Below are 19,654 nucleotides of genomic sequence, written 5' to 3'. Positions count from 1 at the left end.
CAGGACGACAACATGACAGTAGTGGCCTCTACGTGAAGAGAACACAAGCGCCGCGCCCGACTGGCCGGGGCCCAGTTCTACAGAAGCCTCAAAACTAGAGACCTGAATAGATGCGTTAACTGTATTACTTCATTTGTATTAGAATTGGTAATATACTGAAGAAGCTTGTTTATTCCTGATATCGCCCTTCGTTTGAGACACATCCATGTAGTTCTCAAACTTAAGTACTGTCATTTACTTTCCGTAATAAAACTCATTAGTAGGATTTGCTTGAATTGGATTCCTATACAACCCATATTCGACGACTAGGCACAATCCAAGACCTACCATTTATTTATTGCAAATTTAAAGACCTGTTACCCTACCTTACAAAAAGTCGTAAATCTGAGTTTCGTTGGTCATCTTTTTTATAGTCTCTTCGTTCGCTTTTTATCTGCCACATTTTACAAAAAAATAGTAATACTTCTTTATAAAAAGTTACAGTAGTTTGAGGTTGAAATAAAAAAATATTTTGATGTTATTTAGAAGAATGTAGAAAGGTGATAGGATAGAAGTGAGATTTCTTAGTGTTGTCACCCATTACGACTGTCGATGAATATCTCGGATTGGTTTCTTCGAGCTGTTGACCACCAGTCACAACAAAATAGTTCGTAGCTAGTACTACTGCAATGGAACTTCAGATACTTGTCAGCGTACGACATTGGGTGCTTTACTGGTTAGATGTCTAGCACCTTACACTACTTTTTACTCTGGTATTCGCTATCCTTAACTATCATTTGACTGGTACGTAAAATTTGTCAGTGTATTTTGGTGTGTTCTTTCTGATTCAACGTGTCTTATTTACTGTTACATCTCATCATCCTCTTCATCTTGCTCCGCTTTACTATCCTCTTCACTATCCCGGCATGAGCATGCAAGTGTCTGTCTCAAACTCACTCGGTTAAAATTCATGCGTTAAGGTCCACGTCCAGTTAAGAAAGGTACCGTACCGCGGCTGCGATTGATATGTTTCCTTCTCAACCACTTCCTTATGTCAGGGAAGAAGTCGTACAGTGTATGTCCCTTATCACCTACATCGCATTCACCTTGCCATGTATCCAAAAGCAGCCGGCCGGTGTGGCCGAGCGGTTCTAGGCGCTTCAGTCTGGAACCGCGCGACCGCTACGGTCGCAGGTTCGAATCCTGCCTCGGGTATGGATGTGTGTGATGTCCTTAGGTTAGTTGGGTTTAAGTAGTTCTAAGTGTAGGGGACTGATGACCTCAGATGTTAAGTCCCATAGTGTTCAGAGCCATTTGAACCATTTTTATCCAAAAGCGAACATTTAACTGAAGTGTCATCTGTACCAGCAGACCAGTTACAGTGTGTACCGTGTCTAGTGTCCCTATCTTCAAGCAGTACCTAGCAGTTCTGTATTTGATCGTGATGTCTGTGGGGCGTATTCCGAACACCACACACAGTGCATCCAATGAGGTGGTGCCTAAGGCTCTAGATAGCTTAAGTAGGGCACTTCTCTACCCTTGTCTTACTGATGCTTTGTTGGGTGCCAGTCTGTGTACCCAGGTGCTAGCTGCGAACTGATGCGAAGAGCGCATAGTGGTAAGTCCGTATGAATGGCAGCAGATTTTTTTTAAAAAAAATTAGCCACAGAAGTTTACGTACTATTTTTTATGCTTTTTCTGTTGTTAGATGTATCGCGGACATTCAGTTTCTCATCTATGTGAACACCAAGATAGCGTGTAACATGTCCTCTTTTGATACTTGTGTCTCGTGATTTAAATGAAGGATTCCTTTGGACTTACCATTTCACTAAAATGTATGTTGTTTTGTTTTCGGATATCCAAGAGTGTATTGTTGTGAGACCCTTGTGTAACTGTTTTTACTTTCTCTTCTAATGGGCTTTGTTGTTTGCTGTGACTACAACTAATAAGTCATCGACGTAAGTAACAATTCCGTCTGACCCGTCATCCCCTTCTAGAAGTTGCAGCAGGGGTTCTATTGCAATGTCCCAGAAGATGTGGCCGCAGGTTGACCCGTGGGGACACCCATTGGTTATTCTTTTAATTAATTTCCGGCTGTCCATCCACTACTCGGCCTATACAATAATCTAGAAACCTGTTGTACAGTGATTGCGGTACCTCCATATGTCTTAACCTTTGAAACATTGCTAGACATCAGAGGTTATAGAATGTCCCGGCAATGTCAGTCATTGTTCCCTTGCCATGGCGTATTTCTGTGATTTAGTATTAACAGTGCGCAGTGCATTCTTGATGGTGTCATGTGTGGATTTTCCGGTTCTAAGGCCGAACCAGTGTTGGCTCACGTCCTGAGAGCTGCGTGGGTTTCCAAGGGCTTACACATGAATTTCCCCGAATCTTTGATAGACTGTTTATTAAGCATATTGGTTTGGAAGTCTCAGTATTGAATGATTTCTGCTGATTTACGCTTTGGAGGTTTTCCATACTGTAGCTACCCTGCCTAGCCGTTAGGCATCGTTCAGTAACTTTGTTAGGAACTGGGTGATTTGTGGAGCTGGTTTTCTCAATTTTTTCGAGTCGATACCATCTAGTCCAGGTGCTTTTTGATTTTTAGCTCTGAAATTGCTAGCGCAACCTCTTCTGGTGGAAAAGAACAGGTGACAGTGGCTGTGCTGTACGGCGATTGTAGGTCTTCTCTAAGCGTCGGGTCTCTATCGATAACGTCGTCAGGGAACAGTTTATACAGTAGAAATTCCTGTATGTTTCTCCATCCTTCCTGCCTTAGCGTTCTCAGAATTAGTGTGGTTTTTATCTTCTCTTTCAGTACTTTGAATGGTTCTCCTCAGAGATTTTGATCTGTTTGCGTTGCTACAAATCATTCCCAACGTTATTTACGCTTGTTGTATAGAGTCTGTTTATATAAGCCTTGAGGAAGCCTGTATGTCTCTGTATACTATCGTTCATTGACGATATTTTTGTTTGCGTCTAGCATCTTGTTTGAGTTTCGTGAGTTCGTTGGTTCTTGGTACTGGTGAGCGTTTCGTGTTCTTTGCCGTTGGTATCGGTGTGTTTTGTGCACTTTGTATTACCTGTGTTAGTTTTTGTGCTCTGTAATCGATACCTTCAAGATTTCTAGCTCGTGTTGTTGGGTAATTTCCGTTAATTTTTTCGAATCTGCTTTGTGGACCAATGTGCCTGGTGTGTATTCTGGCGGTTGTGTTATGAGAGTGTGTTAGTGTGTATGTAGGACATTTTAGTCAGTACTGGTGAAATTGTCGTGTAAGGTCCACTTAAGTATGGATGGAACTGCTGTATTATTTGCTAGCGTTAAGTCGATATTACTTGTCGTACCATCGAACCCTGCTTGTGTAAGTAGAGGTCCTTTTTTGGTCATGACATGTAATTATGTTTCTTGTATTAGATCGGTAATTATGTGTCCTCTGTCATCTGTTATCTGTTATGTCTACGTGGCAGAAGGTGGATCTTGAATTGATGTCAGCACTTACCACTAATTTTTTTGTCTATGGCATGCGGTAATAGTTGTCTGATGCCTGCGTGAGGTGGTATTTCACGGCTGTATTTACCTTTCACGGCTGTATTTACCGTACGTGGCTACAGACACCCAAGTAACGTTCCCATTAGTTATCTCTATGGTAACGACATGTTATTCGCATAACTGTGTTATCTTAGTTACGTGTAGGTTACGTTTGAAATTACTGTAGCAGACTTACTGTTGTTGCTACCTGTTTTTATGGTAGTATGTTTTGGTAGACATACTAGATGCCAATTCCTATTAGAAGGTTCTTGTAAGCACGTGAAGTCGGGCTCCAGGACTTGTGCTCCTTTCGTAATTTCCGCGGTAATTGTTCTACCGTTTCTTGTATTGTGCAGCAATATATACATTTTGTGTCTGTGTGGTCTAGGTGGTTTTTTTTTTTGTCATCAGTCATCCCGCCACGAATTCCTCTCCTGTGCCAACCTCTTCATCACAGAGTAGCTCTTGCAACCTACGTCCTCAACTATTTCCTGGATGTATTCCAATCTCAGTTCATTAACAGTTTCTGCCCTCTACAGATCCCTTTAGTACCATGGAAGTGTACTATCATACTCTACCTTCTCTCCCTTCTCTTTGTCAGCGTTTTCCACATACTCCTTTCCTGTCCGATTCTGCGCAGAATCTCCTCATTACTTACGTTATGAGTCCACCTAATTTTCTACATCTGTCTGTAGTATCACGTCTCAAATTCTTAGATTCTCTTTTGTTCCGGTTTTCGCACATCCCATGTTTCATTACCATACAATGCCGTGCTCAAAACGTACATTTTCAGAAATTCCTTCCCCAAATTAAGGCGTATCTTTGATACTGGTAGACTCCTCTTGACCAGGAATGCCCTTTTTGCCAGTGCTAGTCTGCTTTTGATGTCTTCCTAGCTCTGTACGCCATTGGTAATTTTGCTGTCTAGATAGTAGAATTCCTTAACTTCATCTGCTATGTGATCATCAATCGTGATGTTTAGTTTCTCGCTGTTCTCATTTCTGCAACTTCTCATCACTGTCGTCATTCTTCGACTTACTCTCAGCCCACATTCTGTGCTCATTAGGCTGTTCATTCCGTTCATCGGATCATGTAATTTTTCTTCGCTTTCACTTACAATAGCAGTGTCATCAGCGAATTGTGTCATTGATATCCTTTCACCTTCAATTTTGATTCCACTGTGATACTTTTATTGTCATAGTTGCTTCTTCAGTGTACAGCTTGAACAGAAATGGCGAACGGCTAACTGTCTTACACGTTTTTCATCCGAGCACTCCGTTCTTGGTAGTCCAATTGTATTGTTCTCTCTTGGCTCCTGTAAATATCGTATATTACCTGTCTTTCCTTGTAGCTTACCCACATTTTTCTCACAATTTCGAACATCTTCTGTCATTTTAAATTGTCGAACGCTTTTTCCAGGTCGACTAATCCTATGAACGTGTCTTTATTTTTCTTTAGTCTTTCTTGCATTATCTACCACAACGTCAGAACTGCCTCTCTGGTATCTTTACCTATTCTAAAGCCAAACTGAGCATCTAACACGTCCTTAACATTTATTTCCAGTCCTCTGTATATTATTGTTTTCAGCAACTTAGATGTAAATTAGCTGACTGTGAGATAATTTTCGCACTTGTCAGTTCTTGCAGTCTTAGGAATAGTTTGGATGATATTTTTCCGAAAGTCAGATGATATATCTCCAGACACATACATTCTACACACAAACGTGAATAGTCGTTTTGCTGCCACTTCCCCCAATGATTTTAGAAGTTCTGATCAGGTACTGGATTGCAAGGTGTATCCAGGAGCGGGTGTAGACTCACATCACAATCTAGTAGTGATGAAGAGTTGGCCGAACTTAAAGAAATCGGTCAAGAAGAATCAATATGCAAAGAAGTGGCATACAGAAGTGCTACGGAATGACTAAATACGCTTGAGTTCTCTAAAGCTATAGCTGCAGCAATAACGAATAGCTCAATAGGCAGTACAGTTGAAGAGGATTGAACATATGTAAAGAGGGCTATCAAAGAAGTTGGAAAGAAAAACATAGGTACAGAGAAGGCAACTGCGAAGAAACCATGGGCAACGAAAAAAATACTTCAGCTGATCGATGAAAGAAGGAAGTACAAAAGCGTTCAGGGGAATTCAGAAATACAAAAATACAAGTAGTGAGAAATGAAATAAATAGGAAGTAGAGGGGAGCTAAGACGAAATGGCCGCATGAAATATGCGACGAAATCGAAGAAGAAATGTTGTCGGAATTACAGACTCAGCATACAGCGAAGTATAAACAACCTTCGGCGACATTAAAAGCAGGGGTGGAAACATTAATTGTGCAATTGGAATTCCACCGTTAAATGTAGTGGAGAGAGCGGATAAGTGGAAGAGGGGGAATATTTGTATAGAAGAAGAAACGGCATTTGATTTAGGAGGATAGGGTACCTAGTATTAGATACATAATTTAAGAGAGCTTGGGAGGAATTAATATCAAATAAGGCAGAAGGGACAGAATTTCTAAAATCATTGGAAGAAGTGGCAACAAAACGACAATTCACGATGGTGTGTATAATATATGAATCTGGCAACATGCCATCTGACTTTTGGAAAAATATCATCCACACAATTCCGAAGATGGCAAGAGATGACAAGTGCTAGAACTATTGCACAACCACCTTAACAGCTCATGCATCCAAGTTGCTAACAAGAACGATACAGAAGAAAGGAAAAAAAAAATTGAGAATGTGTTAGATGATAATCAGTTTGTCTTTTGGACAGGTAACGACATCAGAGAGGTAATTCTAACGTTGCGGTTGGCAATGGAAGCAAGACTAAGGTAAAATCAAGACACGTTCATATGATATGCTGACTTGGAAAAAGTTTTCGACAATGTAAAATGGTGCAACATATTCAAATTCTGAGAAAAACTGGAGTAAGGTAATACACAATAAGTACAAGAGAGAAGAGGAAATAATAAGAGTGGACTACGAAGAACGAAGTGCTCGGGTTAGAAAGGGTGTAAGAGAGAGACGTAGTCTTTCGCCCCAACTGTTCAATCTGTACATCGAAGAAGCAATGGCGGCTGGCTGGCTCTGAGCACTATGGGTCTTAACTGCTGTGGTCATCAGTCCCCTAGAACTTAGAACTAGTTAAACCTAACTAACCTAAGGACATCACAAACATCCATGCCCGAGGCAGGATTCGAACCGGCGACCGTAGCGGTCTTGCGGTTCCAGACTGCAGCGCCTTTAACCGCACGGCCACTTCGGCCGGCAGCAATGGCGGAAATAAAAGAAAGTTTCATAAATGGAATTAAGTTCAAGGTGAGAGGACATCAATGATACGAATCGCTGGTGACGTTGCTATCCTGAGTGAAAGAGAAGAAGAATTATATGAACTGCTAAATTGAATGAACTGTCTACTAAGTAACAAATATGGATTGAGGAGAAATCGAAGAAAGACGGAAGTAATGAGAAATAGCAGAAATAAAAACAGCAAGAATCTTAACAACCGGATTTACGGTCACGAAGTAAATGAAGTTAAGGAATTCTACTCCCTAGGATGCAAAATAACCAATGACGAACGGAGCAAGGAGAACATCAAAAGCAGACTAGCATAGGCACAAAGGGCATTGGTGGTCAAGGGAAGTCTACGAGTATAAAACATAGGACTTAATTTGAGGAATAAATTTCGGAAAATGTACGTTTGGATCACAGTATTGAATGGTAATGAAACATGGAATGTTGATAAATGGGAACAGAAGAGAATTGAAGCATTTGTGATGTTGAGCTACAGACGAATGTTAAAAATAGGGTTGGCTGATAAGGAGAAGAGGTTCTGAGCAGAATCGGAGAGAAAAAAAATATGTGGAAAACACCGTCAAGGAGAAGGGACAGGATAATGGAACGTCTGTTAAAACATGAGGGAATGACTTCCAATGTGCTAGAGGGAGCTGTAGAGGAAGATACAGATCGTACGACATGCAGCAAATAATTGAAGACGAGGTTGTAAGTGCTCCTCTGAGATGAAGAGGTTGGCACAGAAGATGAATTCGTGGCTAGCCGCGTCAAACCAGACAGAAGACTGATGGAAAAAAAAAAATCCCCCAATCGCACCCCTTTACATCTTGATTCATCCTGATAAATCTTTTAAACTTCAGCCTATTCCTCATCACTATTACATTGTAATCTTAGTCTATATCTGCTCCTGGGTACGCCTTATGATCCAGTATCTGATTTCGGAATCTGTGCCTGGCGTGAGGTAATTTGGATTAACTCTTCCCGTACTACTTTTCCAAGTATACTCGTCCTCTTGTTAATCTTGAACGTAGTATTTGCTGTTACCAGCTGAAATTTATCACAGAAATCAATTAATTTTCATCATCTCTCATTCTTGTCCCAAACCAATTTTCTCTTGTAACCTGTTCTTATACTCCTTCCCCTAAAACTTCATTCCAGTCCCCTGTTACTTTCAGATTTTCATCTCCCTTTACGTATCGTATTAACCTTTCAGTATCCTCATATACTTTCCCTATCTCCTCAGCTTCAGCTTGCGATGTCGGCACGTATACCTAAACTATCATTGTCGCTGTTGGTTCGCTGTCTATTCTGTTGAGAACAACCCTATCGCTTAACTGTTCACAGTAACAAACTCACTGCCCTATCTTCCTATGCCTAACGACTCCTACTCCCATTATCCTGCTGTTGGTACTATCCTATACTCATCTGACTAGAAATCCCTGTCATCTTTCCATTTCACTTCACTGACCCCTACTGTGTCTAGTTTGAACCTTTGCATTTTCCTTTTCAGAATTTTTAGCCTTCCTACCACGTTCAAGCTTTGGAAATTCCACCCCCAAAATCGTAAAACATTATCCTTTTGATGGTTATTCAATCTTCTTCTCATGTTCACCTCCCCCTTGGCAGTCCCCTCCCGGATATCCGAATGGGGGCTGTTCCGAAATCTTTTGCCATGACACTTTTCCAACTACAGACCATATATCCTGTGGATACACGCTATGGGTCTTTGAGGCAGTGGTTCCCGTTGCCTTCTGTATCCACATGACGTTGATCATTGTCGATTCTTCCGCCTTTAGGGCAGTTTCCCAACACAAGGACAAGAGAGTGCTCTGAAACTCCGTCGGCTCCTCCACCCTCTTTGATAAGAACTTTGGCAGAATGAGGGTGACTTCTTATGCCGAAAGTTTTACGTGTTCAAAACATGTGCTACGTGACTGTGTGTAATCTAAATCGCGCACATGCTGTTACACGATCTGCATCTATTTTATCCAAGTCGAATGATTCTGACCTGCACAGGTAGACCTGGAGCACAAGGTCGAGCAGCGGCTCTGCGGATGTAGGAATTTCTCTGTCCTGTGGATGATTCTGTTTTTCTGCACCAGTTACTGAAAAACGGGTAGAATCACCCATTGGATAATGCAATCTAAGTTGCATCTACTGCGCTATCTGCAATATAATTTTTTTTTGTCTGGTGTGTTTAATAATAAGGTAGAGTCTAAGTTATCGTAATTAGATGAGGCTACCTTCTTACTGGTGCTGCTTTAGTTGCGATTTCTTCCGTGGCGCTAGATGGAATTTTGTTTGGTGCTAGGCGCTGATTGGAAGATATTTTAAAATCTGTTTGGTATGTCACACTGTTAAAATTCATTTTGTCACAAGCTTCTTCAATGCTTTTTGCCTTCACATGTCTTTCACTGCTGTCGGTTGTGCTTTCTGGTGTGACAGGTGGTGGTGATGATCTGTGTTGGACTGACTGCATTTATTGTTGTGTTTGGGGAGATGGTTGTTTCTAGATTCACGTCAACATCGGTAAACAAGTCACGCGTGTTCTACCTTAAATCTGTCGTCATCTAATTTGTCTACTTTCATATGTATGGCTCGGTAGTTCAGGGTTTTGTAGTGGTTTATGGTGTGATTGTCTCGTCGTATATTGATTCAGACTCTAAGAGTGTCTGGGTGAAGGGTGCCTCCCGAGGCAGGTTTGACTGGTTGATGTATTGCTTATATTTACGTGTGTCGCAGGGTAATCCGTGTGGTAATGATTCCGGTTTGTGTGAATCTTGTGTATGTGTGTTGTGATGTACTTCGGTTGGGTGAAGCTGCGTTTGTGTGTGTCGGTTTTGTTTGGAAATTTTTCTTGGGTGCAACATATGTAAGCTCATCTTCCAAGTCATCTATCCTCTGCGCTAATGTTATTTGGAAGTTTATCCAATGGTGCATTTCTTTTCTCATTTGCTTTGCCACCTCATCGTGGATGGAGCTACCGACTGTGATGTCGCTATATATTCTATCGTATTAGTACAGCTATGCTATAACGTCGTTGAGTGTGTTAGGGGTGGGATGAGTTCATTTTCGTCGTAATCCTCTGGGAGAAGACTCATTAGTCTTTTCTAGGAAACTCCTCTTCGGTTGCGTCTCTGCATTGTTGAAACGAGTGTATTTTGGATGATTGGCTTTGCGTGTTTCCTATTTGGTGTGTGTGTGTGTGTGTATGTGTGTGTGTGTGTGTGTGTGTGTGTGTGTGTGTGTGTGTGTGTTGATTTGAGTTGCCTTAGTCTATGCTGTCCAGGAGTTGGTCGTGAGGTTGTTTGTAGGTTTGACAATGACCTCCTTTTGAATCGCTGCGAACACGGCACACGGCGTCTGTATTTGCAGGGTATGCAGTCGCAAGCCTCGGTGAACGTGCACTCATTGCGCTTGTTTCCTTGGGTACCACGTTTGCACACATAACGTAGGCCTTTCTGCAGGTTTTAGTCGTATGTAGAAGGTTACAACATTTGAAACACTGATTTACTACTGTACAGTATTTCATAGATTGTGACTGGTAGTCTACGTAGACTCTCTGTCCTTGTGTTAGGACTCTGTACTGGTGACCTCAAGTACCTGATGGTTGAAAGCCCTCCCCTCAGGCCCCTTTTCAAACACTGACTTCTCTGTCGAGGTCTCCTTTCGTGTTGTCACCACTTACATTCTGCCCATAAAGGCTTTCTAGAAATTTCTCGTCAGTAAATGTATTGGCCACGTGATATACTGCCACTAGTTGCTTCCCTTTTCGCGGCCCTTTCCAGACAATGCTGTGCAGGTCTTTCTTTTTCTCTATTATTTTTCGATCATCCTCCTGTGTTGCCGTTTATGAGACAACTGCAGCCTGAGTAATTCTCATAGACGTGGTATGTAGATTCTCTTTCTGGGGTTTACATTCTTGGTGACAGTCTGTCGTACAGCTTTGTCGTCGTGGTTTGCTGTCGATTTAATACATAGTGTTGTGGCCTGTTGAGTTTTTGCCTGTGTTTCGTACTTTTTTGGTTTGGAGCCCTCTTGTTAAGCCGACAGGATATTTCAGTGTTTCTGCTTGGGTTTCGGCTTGTTCTGTGACTTTCCAAGTTAATTTTATAATTTTTTTTGCAAATCTCGGGGTTCGCTACACTAAATTCCCTATTTCCATCCTCTAATTTCTCAGCTTTCTTTTGCAGAGAATGAAATTTTCACTCTGCAGCGGAGTCTGTGCTGATATGAAACTTCCTGGCAGATTAAAATTCTGTGCCGGACCGAGACTCGAACTCGAGACCTGCATGCAGGAGAGCCTCCACGAAGTTTGGAAGGTAGGAGACGAGGTACTGGTGGAATTAAAGCTGTGAGGACGGGGCGTGAATCATGCTTGGGTAGCTCAGTTGGTAGAGCACTTGCCCGCGAAAGGCAAAGGTCTCGAGTTCGAGTCTCGGTCCGGCACACAGTTTCTTTTGCAGAGTTTGTATTTCTAGCCCTTTAACTGGGTTAGATTCTGTCTGTATTTCAAACCCTAAAATTCTGTTTTCATCATTTAGGACGAACACTTTAGCTTCATGGCTAGTTATTTGGCCTCATGGTTGTCACACGAAAGATATAGTTCTTCGTCAGTCTTACGACCAAGAAGTTTTTCATCCTTGTCTTTGAACTCAGTGTGTGTAGTTTCTTAATATCGAGGTATCTTAAAAGGTACAGTGTAGTTGCTCGAAATAGGTTGCTGCACAACGTACAGAATCAAGAGCTGTTAGAATCAATAAATCCGAAGTTGATATAAGATTCATCATACTTTCTTCTTACTGCTTTCATCCATTGAGCCTGAAGTCGTTACGTCACCATCTTGAATCTCACAATTTTCATCAGAAACCTTTCAGGTTTGTGCCGCATCATCTGGATGAACTTTCCATACAAGATTATCCTGCACCAACTTTAAGCCAACGCCATATTATGCTTTTTATTATTTTCTTTATCAGCATAGTAATTTGACAGTATGACAAACACAGATTAACATCGCTACAAGATGCTGAAGTTCACAACAGTACTCAATAACCAACATGAATCAAATTTACTGTCTTCCGAGAGCCGGGCATGGGTTCGCCGTGCCGAATGAACCGTGCATTGAAGTCGCACACACACACGGATAGGAACTGTATTCTGTGCTCTGCGGCATGGTGTATATAGCCTCAGGTGGTGAAGTGCATATGTAGTGAAGCTGTGAGGTGGTAGGAGGTGTTTGTAGATGAGATAGGAATGGAGAGAGCGTAGCGGAATGTTTACGGAGTGTACAGATGAGACGATGTGCAGAGAGAGAGAGAGAGAGAGAGAGCTAGAGAGAGAGAGAAAGAGTCAGCACGTCCGCTGAGTGTGTGTATGTAGTGACGGTATCGAGTCAAAACGTACCTACTCGTAGAAGCTCGTTTTCGACATTAGCATTGTTGGAGACTTATTATTATAACGCCTCAGTTTTGTACGTTGCGAGCTGAGACAAAAAAATTACTTTTACGAAACCAACATTGACAGGATACTTATAAGAATTGTTCTTCTCAGTGTGTGACAACACTTGATGTGTTCTGTGCTTTAGGTTAATAATATTTTGATGGAGCCCTTCCAGAGACCTTGTGCCGCCCCACTACTCTGCGGAAATTACATTGAGTATCGATGGTTTACAACAAATTCTTAATAATATCCAGCTGTATAAGTATGAGGAAAGACAAATAATATGCAATCATAACAAAACCAGTTCAAGGTCTTCTGAACAGTATTCGCCAATATTGAGATATCTTTTCCCAAACTCATTTGCTCAACAATGCAGATTTTTTATAATATTCCTTGTCCAAAAACACAGGAAGAGAGGCTACACAGTCATAAAAAAATGAGGAACTGAATTTAAAAAAATAAGACACCATCAAAATAAAAATGGATTACGTTTCACTGACTAAGAGAACATCAGCTTTTTCAAAAGGTACGAAATTGCGTTATTTTGAAATTCAGTATAAAGTTGTGACCAGTGAGAGACAGAAATGGCTCGTATTAAGAGATTGATTGTAGTGGACACTGACCACAAGGGGGAATTCACTGCCTCAGAAGATATTAAAAGTGAGAATGAGTACAGTGTCCGACCGTTCTTCATGACTCGGTCCCAGTATGACACTACCTTGATATCATAGTGGGCAGTACATTGTATTGCATTCCAAAATGCACGGTCATAGAAAGATAGAAGGTCTCTTTTGGAAGTGGTCTTAAGATAAGAAATGAGGATGTTCTCCACAGACTCGGCGAAGAAAGGAACATGTGGAAGACACTGACATGAAGAAGGCACAGGACGACAGAACTCGTGTTACAACATTAGGGAATTACCTCTGTGGTACTAAAGGGATCCGTAGAGCGTATGACTCCAGGGTAAGACAGAGATTTGATTATAACCAACATATAATTGAGGCCGTAGGGTACAAGTAATGCTCTTAGGTGCAGAAGTTAGTGCTACAGAGTGCCGGCCGGAGTGGCCGAGCGGTTAAAGGCGCTACAGTCTGGAACCGCACGACCGCTACGGTCGCAGGTTCGAATCCTGCCTCGGGCATGGATGTGTGTGATGTCCTTAGGTTAGTTAGGTTTAAGTAGTTCTAAGTTCTAGGGGACTTATGACCACAGCAGTTGAGTTCCATAGTGCTCAGAGCCATTTGAACCATTTTTTTGCTACAGAGTAATTCACGGCGGGCCACCTCAAACCAACCAGATAACTGAGAAAGAAGAAAGGAACCCATACAATACCCAAACAACACCGAACACAATGTGCGTCAGCCCTAAGATGGAACCCCAGATGGGTTAGTGCCTTCGTCCACTGTCCCAGTGGTGTCGTATCTTGATTCTTCTTCTTCTTCTGTATCCGGATGCACCAATTATATCCTCCCATCCCAGTAATTAGCAACGTAGTTTGCTTTGTCATTGACTTTCCAAATATCATCTTTAGTGCATGTTATAGACATATCTGGGTAAATCAGAAGGTGGTTCAAGTCCTGTAATGCTCCGCACTCACACCTATCGCTATCACTGTAACCCCATTTAAATAGGTTTGATTTGCACCCAGTTACTCCAGTGCGCAGCCGGTTTAGTGACCTCCAAGTTGTAAAAGGTAGTTGAAATCCTGCAGATCCCTCCTCAAGTAGTTCCATTGTGGAGTGTGGCACCATTTCTTCCCAAAGAGATAGCCGCCTTGCGCCGGGCTTGGTGGCGAGCTCTTCAGTAGTTTCAATGAAACTCCTGCGGGATTTCAGCCGGACACGTTGTTTTCGGTGCATATGCATCGGGTGTCGAGGATCATTCTTTTGTTTTGATCTTTCGATCTCGGCGGCTACTTGTCTGCGGATAGTGGGTGGTGCTATGCCTATGATGGGATAAATGATGTCTGTGGGAATTGGTTTGAGGCATCCTGTGGCAATACGTACAGTTTCGTTTACGGCGACGTCAACTTTCTTAGTGTGAGCAGAGTTCCTCCAAACTGGCGCCGCATATTCCGCTGCTGAGATACTCAGCACCAGACCCGTGGTGCGCAAAACATGTGGTTGAGCTCCCCACGATGAACCTGTTAGCTTCCGCAGTATGTTGTTCCTGGCACAGACCTTTTTCTTAGTGTTGTGACAGTGCAGCTTAAAAGTAAGTGCTCTGTCCAATGTTACTCCCAGGTAATTTGGGCTGTTTGTATGTTTCAGCTCTTCCCCTAGCCACATGACTCGGAGTTTCCGTTTGGCTTGTTTGTTCCTAAGATGGAAGGCGGATACTTGAGATTTACTAGGGTTCGGTTTGAGATTACTGCCGTTGGTGGGGAGGCTTGCGTGCCTCAGCGATACAGATAGCCGTACCGTAGGTGCAACCACAACGAAGGGGTATCTGTTGAGAGGCCAGACAAACGTGTGGTTCCTGAAGAGGGGCAGCAGCCTTTTCAGTAGTTGCAAGGGCAACAGTCTGGATGATTGACTGATCTGGCCTTGTAACAATAACCAAAACGGCCTTGCTGTGCTGGTACTGCGAACGGCTGAAAGCAAAGGGAAACTACAGCCGTAATTTTTCCCGAGGGCATGCAGCTTTACTGTATGATTACATGATGATGGCGTCCTCTTGGGTAAAACATTCCGGAGGTAAAATAGTCCCCCATTCGGATCTCCGGGCGGGGACTACTCAAGAGGGTGTCGTTATCAGGAGAAAGAAAACTGGCGTTCTACGGATCGGAGCGTGGAATGTCAGATCCCTTAATCGGGCAGGTAGGTTAGAAAATTTAAAAAGGGAAATGGATAGGTTGAAGATAGATATAGTGGGAATTAGTGAAGTTCGGTGGCAGGAGGAACAAGACTTCTGGTCAGGTGACTACAGGGTTATAAAAACAAAATCAAATAGGGGTAATGCAGGAGTAGGTTTAATAATGAATAGGAAAATAGGAATGTGGGTAAGCTACTACAAACAGCATAGTGAACGCATTATTGTGGCCAAGATAGATACGAAGCCCACACCTACTACAGTAGTACAAGTTTATATGCCAACTAGCTCTGCAGATGACGAAGAAATTGAAGCAATGTATGATGAAATAAAAGAAATTATTCAGATTGTGAAGGGAGACGAAAATTTAATAGTCATGGGTGACTGGAATTCGAGTGTAGGAAAAGGGAGAGAAGGAAACATAGTAGGTGAATATGGATTGGGGGACAGAAATGAAAGAGGAAGCCGCCTGGTAGAATTTTGCACAGAGCACAACATAATCGTAACTAACACTTTGTTTAAGAATCATGAAAGAAGGTTGTATACATGGAAGAACCCTGGAGATACTAAAAGGTATCAGATAGATTATATAATGGTAAGACAGAGATTTAGGAACCAGGTTTTAAATTGTAAGACATTTCCAGGGGCAGATGTGGACTCTGACCACAATCTATTGGTTATGACCTGTAGATTAAAACTGAAGAAACTGCAAAAAGGTGGGAATTTAAGGAGATGGGACCTGGATAAACTGAAAGAACAAGAGGTTGTACAGAAATTCAGGGAGAGCATAAGGGAGCAATTGACAGGAATGGGGGAAATAAATACAGTAGAAGAAGAATGGGTAGCTTTGAGGGATGAAGTAGTGAAGGAAGCAGACGATCAAGTAGGTAAAAAGACGAGGGCTAGTAGAAATCATTGGGTAACAGAAGAAATATTGAATTTAATTGATGAAAGGAGAAAATATAAAAATGCAGTAAGTGAAACAGGCAAAAAGGAATACAAACGTCTCAAAAATGAGATCGACAGGTAGTGCAAAATGGCTAAACAGGGATGGCTAGAGGACAAATGTAAGGATGTAGAGGCCTATCTCACTAGGGGTAAGATAGATACCGCCTACAGGAAAATTAAAGAGACCTTTGGAGATAAGAGAACGACTTGTATGAATATCAAGAGCTCAGATGGAAACTCAGTTCTAAGCAAAGAAGGGAAAGCAGAAAGGTGGAAGGAGTATATAGAGGGTCTATAAAAGGGAGATGTACTTGAGGACAATATTATGGAAATGGAAGAGGATGTAGATGAAGATGAAATGGGAGATACAATACTGCGTGAAGAGTTTGACAGAGCACTGAAAGACCTGAGTCGAAACAAGGCCTCCAGAGTAGGCAATATTCCATTGGAACTACTGACGGCCGTGGGAGAGCCAGTCCTGACAAAACTCTACCATCTGGTGAGCAAGATGTATGAAACAGGCGAAATACCCTCAGACTTCAAGAAGAATATAATAATTCCAATCCCAAAGAAAGCAGGTGTTGACAGATATGAAAATTACCGAACTATCAGCTTAATAAGTCACAGCTGCAAAATACTAACACGCATTCTTTACAGACGAATGGAAAAACTAGTAGAAGCCAACCTCGGGGAAGATCAGTTTGGATTCCGTAGAAACACTGGAACACGTGAGGCAATACTGACCTTACGACTTATCTTAGAAGAAAGATTAAGGAAAGGCAAACCTACGTTTCTAGCATTTGTAGACTTAGAGAAAGCTTTTGACAATGTTGACTGGAATACTCTCTTTAAAATTCTAAAGGTGGCAGGGGTAAAATACAGGGAGCGAAAGGCTATTTACAATTTGTACAGAAACCAGATGGCAGTTATAAGAGTCGAGGGACATGAAAGGGAATCAGTGGTTGGGAAGGGAGTAAGTCAGGGTTGTAGCCTCTCCCCGATGTTGTTCAATCTGTATATTGAGCAAGCAGTAAAGGAAACAAAAGAAAAATTCGGGGTAGGTATTAAAATTCATGGAGAAGAAATAAAAACTTTGAGGTTCGCCGATGACATTGTAATTCTGTCAGAGACAGCAAAGGACTTGGAAGAGCAGTTGAATGGAATGGACAGTGTCTTGAAAGGAGGATATAAGATGAATATCAACAAAAGCAAAACAAGGATAATGGAATGTAGTCTAATTAAGTCGGGTGATGCTGAGGGAATTAGATTAGGAAATGAGGCACTTAAAGTAGTAAAGGAGTTTTGCTATTTGGGGAGCAAAATAACTGATGATGGTCGAAGTAGAGAGGATATAAAATGAAGGCTGGAAATGGCAAGGAAAGCGTTTCTGAAGAAGAGAAATTTGTTAACATCCAGTATTGATTTAAGTGTCAGGAAGTCATTTCTGAAAGTATTCGTATGGAGTGTAGCCATGTATGGAAGTAAAACATGGACGATAAATAGTTTGGACAAGAAGAGAATAGAAGCTTTCGAAATGTGGTGCTACAGAAAAATGCTGAAGATTAGATGGGTAGATCACATAACTAATGAGGAAGTGTTGAATAGGATTGGGGAGAAGAGAAGTTTGTGGCACAACTTGACCAGAAGAAGGGATCGTTTGGTAGGATATGTTCTGAGGCATCAAGGGATCACCAATTTAGTATTGGAGGGCAGCATGGAGGGTAAAAATCGTAGAGGGAGACCAAGAGATGAATATACTAAGCAGATTCAGAAGGATGTAGGTTGCAGTAGGTACTGGGAGATGAAAAAGCTTGCACAGGATAGAGTAGCATGGAGAGCTGCATCAAACCAGTCTCAGGACTGAAGACCACAACAACAACAACAATAGGTAGCAAGTTCTGTTAAGGCTCCTGTGAGATTCTCCTCCACTTGTTCAAAGGTTTTATCCTGTGTGGCCACTGCTGCATCATCAGCATATATGAACATTCGTGTCTGGTGGCTGATGGGAAGATCGTTGGTATAGATGTTAAGTAATATTGGAGCCAAGACACTACCCTGTGCAAGACCATTTTTCTGTGTCCTCCATCGGATGTTTTTAGATTGTAAGGTTACATAGTAGCGTCTGTTCTGTAGCATGCATTGCACGAACATAGAAAGGGTGTAGTCCATAGTGACATTATACACTTTCTGGGTAAGCAACTTTTGGTTAACTGTGTCATATGCAACACTGAGATCCAGGAATGCGACCCCAGTTACTTCTCCTCTCTGATAGCCTTCTTCGATGTACTGTGTGAGATTAAGGATTTCGCCACAGCATAATTTTCCTGGTCGAAATCCAGCTTGTTCGTTAATGAGGGCTTTGTCCACATGTCAGAACCACATAGGCACCTACAAGTTCTCATTCAGTATGCTGATTCTCTCACAGCTGCCAAGTTGTTGCCCACATATCCACTCAAAAACACCGAACTAAGATTCTGATCTAAGTGAGATCGACAGATCTCTCACAAATTTATTGCCGTACTAGACGAGTACTGCAATTCTCGTTACTTTTTGTAAACGTTAAATAACTCATTATGTTTGGCCACTGTGAACCATACACTAGGTGTGACAATGAGAATATGGTTCAAATGGCTCTGAGCACTATGGGACTTAACTTCTCAGGTCATCAGTCCCTAGAACTTAGAACTATTTAAACCTAACTAACCTAAGGACATCACACACATCCGTGCCCGAGGCAGGATTCGAACCTGCGACCGTAGCGGTTACGCGGTTCCAGACTGTAGCGCCTAGAACCGATCGGCCACCCCGGCAGGCCAATGAAAATAATGACTTACTTATGTTGTAAGTTATGTTTGTCATTCGTGGGTAACCTACCCATGGGAGTGCTCAGGGATAAGTAACAGATTTCAAAATCTTCAAGACAGAGTGCAATAAAATTTTATTTGATTTATGGAATGGACATAATTCACATAAAATTGATTGAGAGAAAAGTTATGTCAAATGTCTATTTAAATTACATAAAATGACGCTTAGAGAGGGAACCATACAATACGGATGAAACACAACTAGGTATCGTAATAAAGACATCTCGAAAATTCATGCTTAAAGAAAGAAAATAGGTCATAATTAATTAGACAAGTTGCGCAGCAGAGTAAGTTAGCTGTGAGCTGCTGAGATCATGGATTACGCTACCACAATTGTGATAAATTTTATCAAAATAAATTAGTGTGCACCAGTCAGTACAAGATAGCGGCCGGAAGACGGAAGTCCTCGAATATTGGTTCAAATTTTCCACTGCCTAACTTTCGGAAAACCCTACATGAAGGTGGGTGGCGACTCATTGTTGTTGCCAATGTGACAAACGAAAACATTGATTATATCACTTACTACTAGAGGAACACAGCAGAAACTTCCCACTATAGGCATGCAAAACGCACATTAACGAACAAGAAGTTGTCATGGACCAGCATCCCACGGGTTGGTCAGCCTTGCCACACCAAGCGCAGAAGCACGAGCAACTCATTCGATTGGATGCACCATAAATTTAGGAGTGGCAGCAAGCGATATTCACACACTTGTCTGGCAGGCACCAAGGCCGTTAGTTCTTCCATGCTTGTACAGAAAAGTTCAATTACTCTCTGGCACAGCAGTG

The 19,654-nt window shown here is 41.9% G+C and overlaps 1 protein-coding gene across 1 annotated transcript in view; it reads right to left on the bottom strand.

The window, feature by feature from the left end:
- The window catches only part of LOC126482161 (nephrin-like), a 668,749-nt gene that overhangs the window by 635,699 nt on the left and 13,396 nt on the right, over positions 1-19,654 (bottom strand). The window contains exon 3 of the mRNA XM_050106138.1: positions 8,763-8,909. Coding sequence (XP_049962095.1) covers positions 8,763-8,909 — 147 coding nt within the window. The remainder of the gene's footprint in view (positions 1-8,762; positions 8,910-19,654) is intronic.

Source organism: Schistocerca serialis, chromosome 5 (assembly GCF_023864345.2).
Source record: "Schistocerca serialis cubense isolate TAMUIC-IGC-003099 chromosome 5, iqSchSeri2.2, whole genome shotgun sequence".
NCBI classification, from domain to species: domain Eukaryota; kingdom Metazoa; phylum Arthropoda; class Insecta; order Orthoptera; family Acrididae; genus Schistocerca; species Schistocerca serialis.
This window is presented reverse-complemented; position numbering and strand designations above follow the sequence as displayed.